This window comes from Eptatretus burgeri, chromosome 12 (genome assembly GCF_056783735.1).
Source record: "Eptatretus burgeri isolate ZD-2024b chromosome 12, Ebu_testis_v1, whole genome shotgun sequence".
Classification (NCBI taxonomy): Eukaryota; Metazoa; Chordata; class Myxini; order Myxiniformes; family Myxinidae; genus Eptatretus; species Eptatretus burgeri.
In genome coordinates, this window is record NC_140972.1 from 39688832 (window position 1) to 39703695 (window position 14864).

The window sequence follows — 14864 nt, forward strand, 5'->3', positions numbered from 1 at the left end:
AGTTATTTTCTCACAATTCATGAATTATAAGCACCCGAGCTACCACCTGTCACCATCTCTACAAGGGCAGATCCATATACACAATGCTTCATAAAAAGCCCATTTTCTTTTGGATTTCAACCCTTATACCGATATATTTGGTGAGGTGGTAACCTCCTATATCGTCGAATATGGTATGAAATGTGAAAAATAACTGTCAATTAAGACGTCACCATGATCAGTAAGATTGGCAAAGAAGGAGTCACGTGACCTCTCAAATGCGCTAATCATTCAAAAACCGAACATAGTACATACACAAGCCATACATCGTTTTACAGGTAATTTTACTGCTCATCTAAAACTGTAACTCTCTGGGATGAAAAAGAGTTTGTGGAAAGAAAAAATGGTTGCCATCTTCGCTAACTTCACCAAATATACACCTCCAAACATACATACATCATCACATCGTTTAAAAGGACTAAGTTGACATCATGATTTCATTTTTTTTAAATCGTAAATTGATTGTAGATGCATGATTAATTTCATCGTAGATGTCTCACCTGAAATGAGAAATTTTTTTTGGAGTGTGTATTGCGAGAAGAAACGGGAATTCAGTGTAAAAATTCAGTGACGAAATATCATCGTGGGGTGGAGCCGGTAACCTTGGCAACCATTATTTTTTTTGATTTTCAAATGGCTTCTGGTCACTATCACGGAAATATTCAACCACAGGTGAGATATATTTCATTTCTTACAATATTACCGATAACTCCGACCTCTTAACGATGTCTAATCTGAGGGGCCATTCAAAAATTACATTCCTAAAGCATGGCAGTTGGGGCTTGGAGTTGGGTGGGGGTGGATGTGTGTCCAAACGTCTGAGTTTTACACTTACAGAGGCTTGGGGGGTGTTTCCGGAACCATTCTGGAAAGACCTTTTTAGTTATATATATTAAAACGAGCTGTTAAAGGACTTTTTGGATGTTTCTGAGTGAGCTTTCCCATAACATCTCCTTTTGATACACCCTGCACCAGTGGAGTACGTGGTTTAATCCGTCGTGCGAGCGTGGTGCACGGGGTTACCGTCCTGACGAAGTCCTGTCCCCTCTGCAAACAAGTACGCCGCACTGATTACGGTCATTTCCTCAGTGAGTGTCCTTTCCTCCCCGAACGAGATCGTCGGTACATCGCCAGAGCACGCCATGTGGCTGACAGAACTGAAGAGTCAGACGACGAGTCTGGAGACGTAACATATGCCCATATGGACAAGGTAGTGAATAACATAGACTATACAGAACCGTCCACTATCTCGCGTGTCCAGACTCGCCGGTCTCCATATCTAGACACCTTCCATGGCCACCACACAACCCGAGTTACCATCGACAGTGGGGCCACGGGTAACCTGATTTGTGGGACAACTGTAAGGAGGTTTGGAGCCAAGATTCAGAAGAGTGCACAGTCCGCTCGTCAGGCTGATGGGTCTTCCCCTCTTCAAGTGGTTGGTGAGACCAGACTGACACTGACTCGCGACGGAAGGGAATTTCAGTTTGAGGGCCTGGTTGTCGAAAATCTTGACGTAGAAGTACGAGCAGGAACACTTTTCATGGAGTCTAATGACATCTCAATCCGCCCTGCGAAGCATCAAGTTATCCTGGGTGACTGCACCACATACGTTTATGGTTCTCAGGAAGGGAGCCTGAATCGCCATGCAGTACGCCGAGCTCATGTCGTACGTGCCCCACCCCACACAACTACTCTGTGGCCCGGTGAGTTTGTCGAAATGGTCCTTCCATGTGACATGTCGAGTATTGACTCAGCGTTCGCACTCGAACCTCGCACGGATGCCCCCAGTGCGAGGTCGCTGCGACCCATTGAGTACTGGCCCCCACCGAGTGTCATCCGTAGCATCAGCGGGAAGGTTCGGATCCCAAATTTAACTAACGAACCATGAGTTCTCAAACGACATGAGCAATTTTGCCAAATACGCCCGCCAAATACCTGAAGAACACCCAGATGACTATACCAAGTCCAGCCCTCCCAAATTAAAACGCACACTCACTTCACTCTCAGGACACTCTTTGACTGTCACCCTCGACCCTGACAACATGTTCGCTCCTGACACACGATCAAAGTTTTGTGCCCTTCTTGAAGAGTATGATGAAGTGTTTGACCGTGTTCCAAGGCGACAATGGTGCTGCAGGCACCCTGATTCAGGGCACCCGCCCATCAAAGAAAACGACCAACATCAAGGATGTCAAACGTTATCTCCAGGTTGCATCACTTACCAAAGATGGCCTCGTTGTAGTCCGTCGGGACAAGCCCTTGTCCTTGGCATGCGAGTGCATTATTGTCCCACGTCAGGTAGTCAATGGCTTACTAACAGCATTACACATTCAACTGGATCACCCGAGTTGTCATCAACTCAGTTCTGTGATTCACCGCTATTTTATGCTCTTGACTTGGACAGAGCAATCAATCAGGTAACCTCAAGGTGTCACCAGTGTGCTGCATTGCGCAACATTCCTCATACCATTACCAAGCAGTCCACTGGAGAACCCCCTGGTGCTGTTGGTGTATCCTTCACAGCAGATATCATCAAACGCAATCACCAGCTAGTTCTTATATTGCGAGAATGTTCCACTTCCTACACTGCATCGTGCATTGTGGAGAATGAACAACACATCACTCTCCGCGACAACTTGATTTGCTTATGCATAGAGCTCCAGCCATTGGATGGACCACTTGCTGTCATCCGCACCGATCCGGCTCCCGACTTCACACGTCTGGTCCACGATGAGCTTCTTCAACATCACCTGATGTGCATCGAGATTGGTCGCATTAAAAAATCCCAACAAGAATCCCATCGCCGAGAAGGCAGTTCGTGAATGTGAAGAACTTCTACGACAGGAGCCGATGGGAGGACCAGTAACTCCACTAACCCTCGCACTGGCCACCGCCAGTATGAACTCACGAGTTCGTGCACGGGGACTCTCGGCCCGAGAGATGTGGTGCCAGCGGGATCAGTTCACCAATCAACAAATCCCTTTCTCGGACTTACAAATGATACAAGCCCAACACCATCTTCATTCCATTAACCACCCCCATAGTGAGAAGTCGAAGGCACCCATGGGGTCCGTCAAGCCCAATGTGTCAGTGGAAGTCGGTGATTTGATCTATTTGTACTCTGATCGTAACAAGTCATGCGCAAGAAACCGATACCTCGTCTCTGCCACCGATGGACCCTGGTGCAACATACGTAAATTTGTGGGGTCCCAATTGAGGAGTGCAGCTTATCGGGTGAAAAAGTCTGAATGCTACAAAGTCCGGGACTACTGGAAGGATACGCCCCCACTCCCTCGCAATCGGGAATATGGTGTTGCACAGCAAACCGAGGACGTTTGCCTCCAACCAGCAACAAAACCACCAGACCCCCCCCCCCCCATTCATCCCCTATGAGCTGTCTTCACCTGCCGACAGTGCTGAATCCTTCCCAATCCCTAGTAGCCAGGTACCAGATCTAGGTTCTGATGCATCCCCAAGGTTGACACCTGTAGTCCTGGTTACTCCAAAGCCATCGGTGACACCTGTGAGGAACATCCAACGGTGTCCCCAACCGTCTGGACACCAAGACGCTCCAACCGTGTACGTTACCAGCCCAAACACTTCAAGGATTTTATTGTGGATGCTTAGAGTCGTATTGTGGTCACAATGCTTGCAGAAACTGTCATGGGGCAGAATAATCCCCGAGACCGGAGGGCAGTCTACCCCGTGATGGTTTCAGTATGTCTGACTGACTGGTACATGATTTATGTGACCTCCTCCAGGTTAAGTAACCATTATCCTTGCTTAACTTTGTGTACTCTGCCTCAGTATTTGAAGTCATGTACTGTCACCTACTTTCTTCATTTATAACACCAAGCATGATAGTAGCTAAATGACATCGTAAAAAAAAGAAAAAAAGTGGTTACGCCAGTAGAGTACGTGGTTTATTCCGTCGTGCGAGCGTGGTGCACGGGGTTACCGTGCAGGGGTGCTGTATCGTGGAAGGTTTGGCCTAGTCGGGCACGTTGTATCGTGTGTGTTATAAAAGTTGATTTCAACCTCACCAAGACTGGTGTTTGTGCTCGGTGCTCCGTTGGGGATTCCCTTTAACCATTGTGGCACTGTATACATATATATGTATTTGTTACGGGTGTGGGGGTAGATGTTGGAATTTCATTGGAAAGTTATGATTGAATAGAGTTGCTTCGTCCGTGGACGTGTAGGAGACATCTCAATGTAAATTAGGTCGGGAAACTGTGAGCATGTGCTACTTGTCTCCACACGGGAGGTGTTCCTGTGTTAATTTGGTAGGGATTAAGACCAATTTTCCTCATCATGTGATTGCCCCCTCTGACATATTCCTATCTTTCTGTATGTACAAGCCAGCCATGAAGGAGTTGTGTTTTTGCAACAACCACAACGATAACAACAAACAAGCAAAATGTGCCGAGCAGGCAGAAGCCCCACCTTCCTGGGTTTCGTTCGAGCAAGCCACGCCCAGAGGGAGAAGAAGGCTGAGGTTCGCAGTTGTAGTTATGAGAGGAACATGGCTGGGACAGAGTATCTTGCTTTGCTCTCCTCTCGGCATGACGAAATGGCTGCGTGATTCTCATGCCATGCTGTGAATTGGCTCGTGTACTGAGCAAGAGGCTGGCCATAGATTATTGGCTGGTCGTATGAGACGTACCTCGAAGCCTCGTGTATATCACTGAAGAGACGGCGCCATTCTGCAACGGCACGACGTCGGTGAGGACGATCGACGCAAGAAGCTGCACGGCGGCTTCAGAGCCTGGTGTTGAACACTGCTCACAAATTATCTCATGTACGTTTCCCACTGCGAGAGAGCGGCTCGGCGCCATTTTTGGGCATGTCTGCCAGTGCAGGGCAAAGCGCCTCAATTCCAAAGACCACTTCTGGAAAAGCTAAGTGCCAGAATAAAGGGAAGATTTTCTTTCATTTAGTTTTCCTCTTGTCTGTATTAGAGTCCATGTGTAGAGGTGCCTCGATTTTAGACTTTATTTACTTCACGTTATTGTTATTATTACATTTTGAATTACCCTTGTAAATATTTCAATTGCCATTAAATCCCCGCATTTATTTTAAGTTGCTGTGTCCGTGTATTTGCCGTGGGGTTCGAGTATAAACCCCTTGTGCTGTGCATCCATCTGTTCCGTCCTTCCGCCAGTGCTGCCAATGCCACTCCCGTGTGCGCCATAATCTCTGAGGAACACGTGTCTGCTTCCAAAGGAAAACCACTCGACCATCCGGGCCTGGTCGGTGATAACCGCCCATCCACCACAATTGGGTGTGGGGGATCAACATAACCACCCAGACCCGCAACAATGATTTTAATGTTTCAAGCTCTTCAGGTGAGATATAAAGTTTAAATTTTGTTTCACGATAGACATCAATGCCATGAATACAAAAAAAACCAACTCCATAGATGTCGGTAAATGAAAATATCCAGAAACAAGTCAGCTCGAAAAACTTAGCTCCCGTTCACAGAGGGTCACGTGACCAAAAACACTGGCCTACCAGCAGTGGATTGCCGATCCAGAAGTTTATTGTTGAGTTAGGAATTTAACCCAGAGCAGACAAAGAATCCCTATCTCTAGCAGCCTATTGCAACTGTTGCTAATTTAAATTCAATCAACGAATAAAAATGAAAGATGCTAACTTACCATGTTCTATTTAGGGCAGACAATCCCTTTCGAAAATACTACGGCAAATTAAAACACGGTACTTTGGTTGTGTGGGTAAAGAGCACGATTGAATCATTCACATGTATGGCCTAACACAACCAAGCATCAGAGGAACAAGAAGGCTGACAAAGAAGAAGTAGAAGAACAAGAAGAAGACGTTGAACAGGGCTCCGCCTTAACAAGAGCAAGAGACTGTGACGTCATTTCTTTAACAACACAACCTTCGATGTTGGCGAGGATGATAACTTAAGTTAGCTCGGCTGTTAATTCACAATATGGGAGCAGCGACAAGAATATGACAATCGCTGAATGTTTTCGACTTTGGTTTATATGTTGTGCCCCTTAATGCTTGTCTTCATTTTTGAACCATAAACTCCACCTCTAAGCATTACCGAGAAACTCATAACAATGTAAGAAGAAAAAGAAGAAGATGAAGAATAAGAAATAGAATTAGAACGGGTCGCCACTCTGATGCAGGATACTGAAATGGCTCTTTCTTCACGGTAAACTTTGTCGCTCATTTTGGCGACCTCTGAAGGATGACAAGCCGAGTGAACCCGCCTTATGTTATTTTAACAGCACGTCAGGGGCTTAAACTCAGGACCCAAAGATCTTAAGCCAGCAACTGTAACTGTTAAGCCAACACCAGGTTTTGAAAAACGTAAGCAATAGTTTTATGCATGCAAACACAATCTACTTCATCAAGATTTATATACACACTCGTACGTGCCCGTAAAAAAAAAAAATAATAATAATAATAATATTCAAACCGCGAGCAACAAACAACAACCACACAGGCCGTTTCTTCACTCTCACGTGCCCGTACGTGCGTGGCCCGGAAGTTCCCATATTATTCGCAGTTACGATTATTCGTAATTTAGTTTTAATACCCAATTATTCAATTAGCGCCAACGTATTTTACCTTTTCGCAATGTCGTGGCAAGGAAAAACAAAAAGAGAAGAGAGAGAGAGAAAAAATTTACTCCCCGGTTCGGAGCATACCAGCACTCTGATGTTACCGAAATTTACGCACCGTCTCATATGAAAACGATCATAACTTGGGGCATTGTGTTTATCTATAAATGCGCATACGAAATCGAGAAATTATTAGAATACACGAAGTCATCAATCTCCGGAAGCCCGTACGTTGTAACCCGTAATGGGGAACGCAGCTGAGCTTCCCTTCCCCATCGGCCACGCCCACGCAACAACGTGTCTTGTCATTGGTTTAGTAAATAAATGGCCATAACTTGGGAAGCACTTGTCCGATTAATATCAAACCTTGAAAAAGCACATCCTCAGGGCCCCAGCAATATACCTGGCAAGTTTCAATTAGATCGGACCAGTGGTTGTCGAGAAACAGTGGTCATAGACACACACACACACACACACACACACAGATTGCTGGAATTATAGATAGATTATATTTGTTCGGTGTGCATGGAGGATTCACCCGAGTATCTGCTTGTAGTAAGCAAGCATGCTCCCGAGTATATAGTATTAAAGTCTGCATTCCCACGGCCACAAAGAGTGGTGTAATGTGCGGAAGATAAAGACCCTTCATTATAATCAGAAAAATAACAGATAATTGATTGGGAATGATGGTTATTTAAACAATGCTGGTAGTTCTTGCTTTGCAAAACTTGGCAAACTCTACAATGTGAGGCTCTCAAGGCAGACCATATAACGTAATGAAAATTCCACGAGAGATGATCATCCGAGCAAAGCATGAGACGTCATTCTGGCACAATAAACGAATCCATTTTCCCCGCAAGTATCTGCAGAATTAAAGGGACAGAACTCCGAGTACAGTTTGTTGGCTCTTTGTAACCGATATGTGGGACGTTCGTTGAATTCTCAGAATGATGTTCTCCCAATCAGGCAGGAAACGCAAACTTTTTTTCGCATTAGAGTTTTTTCCCCATAATAAAAAAACATTATTACGATTACCACCACTTTCATGGCCCCAATTAATCCTCACTTATTGTGGGGTCGCGAACATTGAGGTCCGTCTCGGTCAATCCAGCGACCTGGAAATTTTTCATTCAGGGACGGCTCGAACGACTAAGGCCCAATGAGGGGGAGCGCCATCCTGTTGAAAAATGATACCGGGTTGCAGGTCTTCCATCCAACATCCTTCCAAACGTGTTCATGTAAATTGTTGAGGTCACTGTATCCTCCCTAAAGAACCAAGCCATCATGGAGAAGGCAACACCAGATATTGACCTTTGGACTGTCACATATGTGTTCAATGACCACGTGGGGGGTTTCAGAGCCCTAGATCCTCACATTGTGCCGGTTGACCTTCCCCGATACATGAAAGAAAGCTTTGTCTGTGAACATTACCTTTTTCAGGAAATCTTCATCATCCTCTATGCGACTGAGCATGGCAGGAACTCGTGTACCACCTTGATGTCCTGCGTACAACAAACGAAGCTCACATTGAAGTGTATTGATGGTGTTCACAAAACTTTACGAGTTTCTGTATCATATAAACCAAAAGGTATCATTGTATCATTTGTGGTTTCAATTATATTATCAAATGTTGTTCAGGTCTTTTTGGAACTCCCTGTACAGTGTTGTAGTATTTAATTTAATTTCCTGTAGTCAGCACAAATTTGCCAATTTTATTGATTTGGGAGTGATAATGATCTGTCATGAGTAATTGAGAGGATTGTAGCGAAAAACAACCGGTGGTAGGATGATAATTAATCCCTTTGTATGATTGTTGATGTAAACACTTTGCCTGAATCCAAATACCCCTTTGCACTCATGTCTGTCCTTCTTAAAGAATGACTTGAAAACGGGTTCATCCGGAGAGTACCACCTTGATGTCCTGCGTTGTTCATCATTGCTTCTGTATCCATGTTGGCCATCCCCTGTGTCCTCCCCAACTCCTCATTCTTCCTCACATCCCTCAACTTTGAAGGTTATATTTTGTCCCTCAACCCTCTCTGTCCACTGTTCATTTTGTTCCGTTGCGTCCTGATCCGTTCTGTGCCCGATCTCCTCCACGAGCCTCGACTCTGTACACACATAAATATAAATATAATTACAACACGAATATCAATCAAATACAATCTTTCGCTGCAGGTGTTCCTTTCAATCTAAGATGTCTCTCATGCTCAATCGCTTCTGACGTCACACAGGGACATCGCCCCCTATCGAATAACAATCGGTTTACAAACACACCATTCACCCAAATTACACACCTTTATTAAAAAGGCACAATTTTTCCACGTATCACCTGGACCATTGGTCTTGAGATGGTGTTCATTGTTCAATGTTCAGATCGTTTTGTCTCGAGTTAAAAAGTGTGAAAGTGTTGATTCAATTTCCAAACAAAATTACGCTCTTAGCCAGATCTTGGTCTGAAACCAATACCACTGTTGAGATAAAGTGGTCCGTAAGACCACAACGGACAAGGAGGCACTCACAACAGCTGCATAGATTTGGATGAATGACTTGTTCGTGAATATATATATATATATACACATATGTTACTGTTTATGTATCCACCCATGGTAAAGCATTACACAAGATGCTAACTTGCACACTGCTTGCTTAGTCTTTCAACACAAAAGCCTCCCAGGTGGCTCCTTGCAGATGTCACTTGGTTGCCAATTTGAAGCTCTTCATGCTCTTCTATTCATCACTGCACACAACACACCACCTGGCACGTTTATGAAGGTAATTTATACCTAAATCTTTGATGACCTCTTTTCATCCATCTATGCGTCCCTCAAAGCCACTGAATTCAATATTGACACATTTCTAGCAAATTCTCAAACCTCATTGCTTCCTCAAATAAATAAATAAATAAATAAATAAATGACGGACTAAGCTCTCGGGTTTTGCGAACTTTCCAGATCCTCCCCCTTCGGGCACTCCCGGATCACTCTCCACCCATCGTGACCAGGAGTGCTCATGCAGCTTCCCCTCAACCCCAACAGCCTCCCACCTCTCTCGCTTCATTTCCACTCACTTTTCTTGAAACTTTCCTGGAGTTGTTGCAGTGCTCTCCCTCTTCTCTACTCACCCTCCCCACGCCCGATTCGAGCGCACATCCTCCGGTGGCAGAACCCCCACCTCCCTCGCACACGCCGGTGCAACATGCAAGACCGTTCAGGCTGCGAGCTCCCCAAGAACTTCTTCGGTCTCCTGGGGGTCGTTTGAGGTCGCTTGGCTCTTGCACAGCCCACGACAGAAGCAGCTGACGGACACGGCGACTCGTCGCGCAGCTTCAGCAGCAGGTGGACTCGAGTGTGCCCCGTGTCCACTCACTCACTCACTCACTCACTCACTCACTCACTCACTCACTCACTCACTCACTCACTCACTCACTCACTCGTTCTTTGCTCTCTGAGTCTAAGTTAACTGTGCGGCTGGCTGCGCGTTTTTCTCTCTGCCAGTCTATCCCAAATTGGGGTCGTTACACGGGAATCGACGATTATAAAGTCCACATCGTGATGTCGCTTTCTGTGGTCACAAGTTGCTGTGCAGCAGCTGCACTTGCGTGGGTCTGAGTTTGAAGGACGTGATATTTATTTTTGAGCTCGACGTCACGACTGGCGTCCTTCTCAAATTGGATGCGAATTCAAACTCCTCCACTTTGCAATTCCATGCACTCCACCCCCCACTTCCTTCGTTTGAACGTAATTAACACTGTCCGGCTCCGGGAACGGTCGAATCGACCGGCTGCTGTAGGAGCGTGACGGATCGCCGGCTCAGTTTTGCTCCTCGGTGCTGCTCCATGTTGCTCTGTGTTGCTCCATACTCTTCTGCGCTGCTCTGTGCTGCTCAATGCTCCTCTGTGCTGCTCAATGCTCCTCGGTGCTACTCAATGTTGCTCTGTGCTGCTCCATACTCTTCTGTGTTGCTCCATACTCCTCTGCGCTGCTCTGTGTTGCTCCATACTCCTCTGCGCTGCTCTGTGTTGCTCCATACTCCTCTGCGCTGCTCTGTGTTGCTCCATACTCTTCTGCGCTGCTCTGTGCTGCTCAATGCTCCTCTGTGCTGCTCAATGCTCCTCGGTGCTACTCAATGTTGCTCTGTGCTGCTCCATACTCTTCTGTGTTGCTCCATACTCCTCTGCGCTGCTCTGTGCTACTCAATGTTGCTCTGTGCTGCTCCATACTCTTCTGTGTTGCTCCATACTCCTCTGCGCTGCTCTGTGCTGCTCAATGCTCCTCTGTGCTGATCCATGCTCCTCGGTGCTACTCAATGTTGCTCTGTGCTGCTCCATACTCTTCTGTGTTGCTCCATACTCCTCTGCGCTGCTCTGTGCTGCTCAATGCTCCTCTGTGCTGATCCATGCTCCTCGGTGCTACTCAATGTTGCTCTGTGCTGCTCCATACTCTTCTGTGTTGCTACATACTCCTCTGCGCTGCTCTGTGCTGCTCAATGCTCCTCTGTGCTGATCCATGCTCCTCGGTGCTACTCAATGTTGCTCTGTGCTGCTCCATACTCTTCTGTGTTGCTACATACTCCTCTGCGCTGCTCTGTGCTGCTTTGTGCTGCTCAATGCTCCTCTGTGCTGATTCATACTGCTCCATACTCCTCTGTGTTGCTCTGTGCTTCTCCATGCTCCTCTGTGCTGATTCATGCTGCTCCATGCTCCTCCGTGCTGCTTTGCTCTTGTGTGCTGCTCCATGATCCTGTGTATTGCTCTGTGCTGCTCCGTCTCTCTTTGTTCCCCTCTGTGCCTCTCCGTGTCTCTGTGGCTCTCCGCACCATTCTGCACCTTTCTGTGGAGCTCTTTGTTGCTGCATTTTGCCACCTGTCGGCAGCATTTCCTACAGAATGTGATTGTTATGAGCAGGTGTGTGCAGTACGATATATGACTAATATTCACACCCTTTGTGGAATTCCCTCTTTTCATTAAATTCCCTCCATGGTTGTAGATCTTTGTACGAAGCAGAAGGTACAATGCAACACATGCTATTCCCAAATCGGACCTGAAGCAACCCAAATGTTCAAAATGGTAACACATCATTTTGACGTTTTAAAAAAAATTCTCAAAAGGTAATTTCGTTTCACGTGTTTGACGAGCCTAGGCCAATTGAACGTGGACTTTCTTTGTGTGACCATCGGAATTTTGTACTATTTTCACCCTGATAAGTCGTTTTTGGTGTACATGGTGGAGCAGGATCCTCAGGTTACATTGCCGGGTCCAGGTCTCAGCTAAATAAAGTCTCTCTCTCTCTCTCTCTCTCTCTCTCTCTCTCTCTCTCTCTCTCTCTCTCTCTCTCTCTCTCTCTCTCTCTCTCTCTCTCTCTCTCTCTCTGCGTTGCCATGGTTCAAAAGATGCAGCTCTATCTGGGTAGACGAGGCAAATAACAGGTGTGACGGAGCCCAAGAGTTAAAAAAAGGGATGGCTGGTTGCCTGTACAATCTGTCCGTGTCGGGTGGGGTTGCTAGGTGCTCCTGATGTAATTGAACTGCGGTGTTGCTACTTGCACCAATCCTTCCTTCCTCCGCTGTGTGTCACACCGTGTGCTCCCAAAACCCACGCACAAGCCTCTCTCACAATCCATCCTACTTTTCACGTCCCCTCTTTCTTTCGTACGCAGATCAGGAGATAACCCCAGTGGAAGCGTGGCAATAATACCCCGAAGCGGTGCCTACAACATAACCTGGCTCTCCATTGGAAATGAGTCGATGGGCTATGGCGGGGGTCTCGAACCTCGAGTGCCGACCTTTGGGCATCACGTGGAGGCAACACGCTCAAGGAAAAGTGTGGTGAGCTTCGGGTTCACCTCTAATTTGGTTACGGCTCCAAAAAATCATGGCTTTGTACCTTGTGCAAAGTTTTATATTGCAGTCGAAAAGTATTTCAAACACATTTGCAATAAACTGTCTTTGCTGAAAGCCATCTTGCAAATTCTGTTTTTGGATGAACTCCAGAGTAAATGGCTAAAGCACGTGTTTAAAATATTTTGACATTCCAATTTGTGATCTGGATTTGGGAGCTGTGGAGGTGAGTTTGCTCCATGTTAGCACAGAGTCACCTTGATTATTTTGCTGTGGATGCCATAACAGGCGGTGCAAAGAAATGCTTGGAATGACAGGTTGAGCGACTAATGGTGCATTGTGTGACCTGTTACAGCCTGTTGATGCTGCTGCTGCTGCTGCTGCTTACCAGAAGCCTTTCTTTATCATTCACCATGGCCTCATCAACACACCGCAAGGTTGGCATGTGGGGTCAGAGGGCGAGGAGAATTTGATCAACTAAATTACTGTTGGCCACACTGATTGAGACAAACTCTCGAGTCATTCAAAGAAGCCATAATTTTGCAAGTTCTTCCTGCTGAGACGCAGTTAGAATTTTTCAATTTTTACAACAGGTTTTGTTTGTAACCTATTCAGTGACAGGTTATCTTCTGGATGGTTATACGTATTTATAGAGCTAAATTTGCTTTTGTGTGTTACTATGTGGAGTCCATTGATGAGAAGTAATTGTACATGCATCTCTTTTCTCATTGCTTGTACAGGTGCCACAGCGGATAAAGAGAGAAGCACCAGCAGAGGAAGAGTTATCAACGGTCCAAAGACAGGGGACAGCAGATTGGGGTCGGTCCCAGGGCAGGGACACTTTGAGGCCAGGCGTGTGGGGATCTTGGAGTCACTGGTCGGAGTGCAGCCGATCATGCGGAATAGGAGTGCAAGAACGCCAACGTGACTGCAGACCTCCACCAAACAGGGTTCCGGATCGCAACCCTTCCAGACGATCTCATTACTGGCTGACAACTGTGAGGGATAGAATGGACCGACAAGGCAGGCGATGGCAGCCGGGCAGGCACAGGATGAAACATCGTGGATCTCACTCAAGGATCTCATCGAGAAATGGGAGGGAAGGATCTGCTCGTAAACCCAACAACCGATCAATTCAACCCGGTCAGGCACCACCTGATCGTGAGGTTCCTGCTGGAGACGGTGGCGCCGAGCAGCCAATGACGTCTCCGAGCCAAGGAGCAACCCGGCTTAGCTATGGCCGCGATGGCCTTCCATGGTCTTTGGATTGGCCTACTCACAATAAAGGTGGCTACAGGCGCAGTGGTGGTACAGCAGCCTTTTCACTTTACACAGACAGCAAGGAGGCATCTCAAGATGCTGATGAGAGGACCGCTAATGTAAAGGAAACAAGGGCGGCCGACAGACTAAGAAGATATCAGCAAGCCAGGGTGTCTCACTCCAGGGGATTATCACGGTCGAGATCAGCCACCGCCACACGGTGAGTTCTGCTAAAGCAGCATGTCACCATCTCAGAATATCCACAATTGTTTTATCAATATTATATAGTGAAGGAAAGTTGTTTTGCAGAAACTATTTTGAGTGCCACAGAGAAGTGGTCAGTCCAGATTGTGGAAAAAATCTCTGGATAACCTAACATGTAATTGTCCTTACAGTTAGCTGTAACATAAGACACAAGATGAACTAAAAATCATCTCAAAATGCGAAGCCCGTCTGCGTCCACTTTGTACTCAAACTAAAGTTGACAAAAACGATAGTTTAAAAAACAATTGTACATTTTATTAACTTCTGTTATCCATGTTCTCATAATAGGGGTTTGTCGAAGGGTTGATGACAAAAGCTCAAGCTGTACAAATGTGGCCTGGTCAGGAGCAATGGGGGTTAAAGCTAACCAGATTAAATTCTCATATTGCATTGTAGTGCATACCGATACACTTAGAGAGGGGCAACTTAACGCCGTGTATTTGCTTGTGTGTGTGTGTGTGTGTGTGTGTGTGTGTGTGTGTGTGTGTGTGTGTGTGTGTGTGTGTGTGTGTGTGTGTGTGTGTGTGTGTGTGTGTGTCTGTCCGCATCTATATATTTTCGCTTTAAAAATGTTTTCTCTGTAACCGAATGTCCAATCGAAGCAAAACTTTAAACACAGAAGGGACTTCCCATGGAGAATATTTTATTGCTAACTCTGATGTCATAGATCACATGTTATGACAGCTATATTGGATTAAAGGAAAAAAAAATGGACCTCATTGTCTCCGAAACAGCTCAACAAAAAAAATTGAAACTTTGCATATGTCATCAATTCCCCATGGGGTATAAAGGGTGATAACGATGCTGTCATCGGTGAAGTGCCATTTCAGACATAATTGGTTTGATTTAAATCTTTATCCAAAA

The 14864-nt window shown here is 46.0% G+C and overlaps 1 protein-coding gene across 5 annotated transcripts in view; it reads left to right on the forward strand.

Moving 5' to 3' along the window:
* Positions 1–584: 584 nt before the first annotated feature.
* The window catches only part of THSD4 (thrombospondin type 1 domain containing 4), a 217897-nt gene continuing 203617 nt past the window's right edge, over positions 585–14864 (forward strand). For 2 of the 5 annotated variants that reach the window (XM_085850244.1, XM_085850248.1), the window contains exons 1-4: positions 9716–9976; positions 12296–12464; positions 12832–12913; positions 13217–13956. In XM_085850244.1, coding sequence (XP_085706370.1) covers positions 12376–12464; positions 12832–12913; positions 13217–13956 — 911 coding nt within the window. In that variant the 5' untranslated portion in view covers positions 9716–9976; positions 12296–12375. Of the gene's footprint in view, positions 712–5206; positions 5391–9715; positions 9977–12045; positions 12066–12295; positions 12465–12831; positions 12914–13216; positions 13957–14864 lie in introns of those variants that run through there. The other 3 variants (XM_085850245.1, XM_085850247.1, XM_085850246.1) reach the window with 3 other exon arrangements.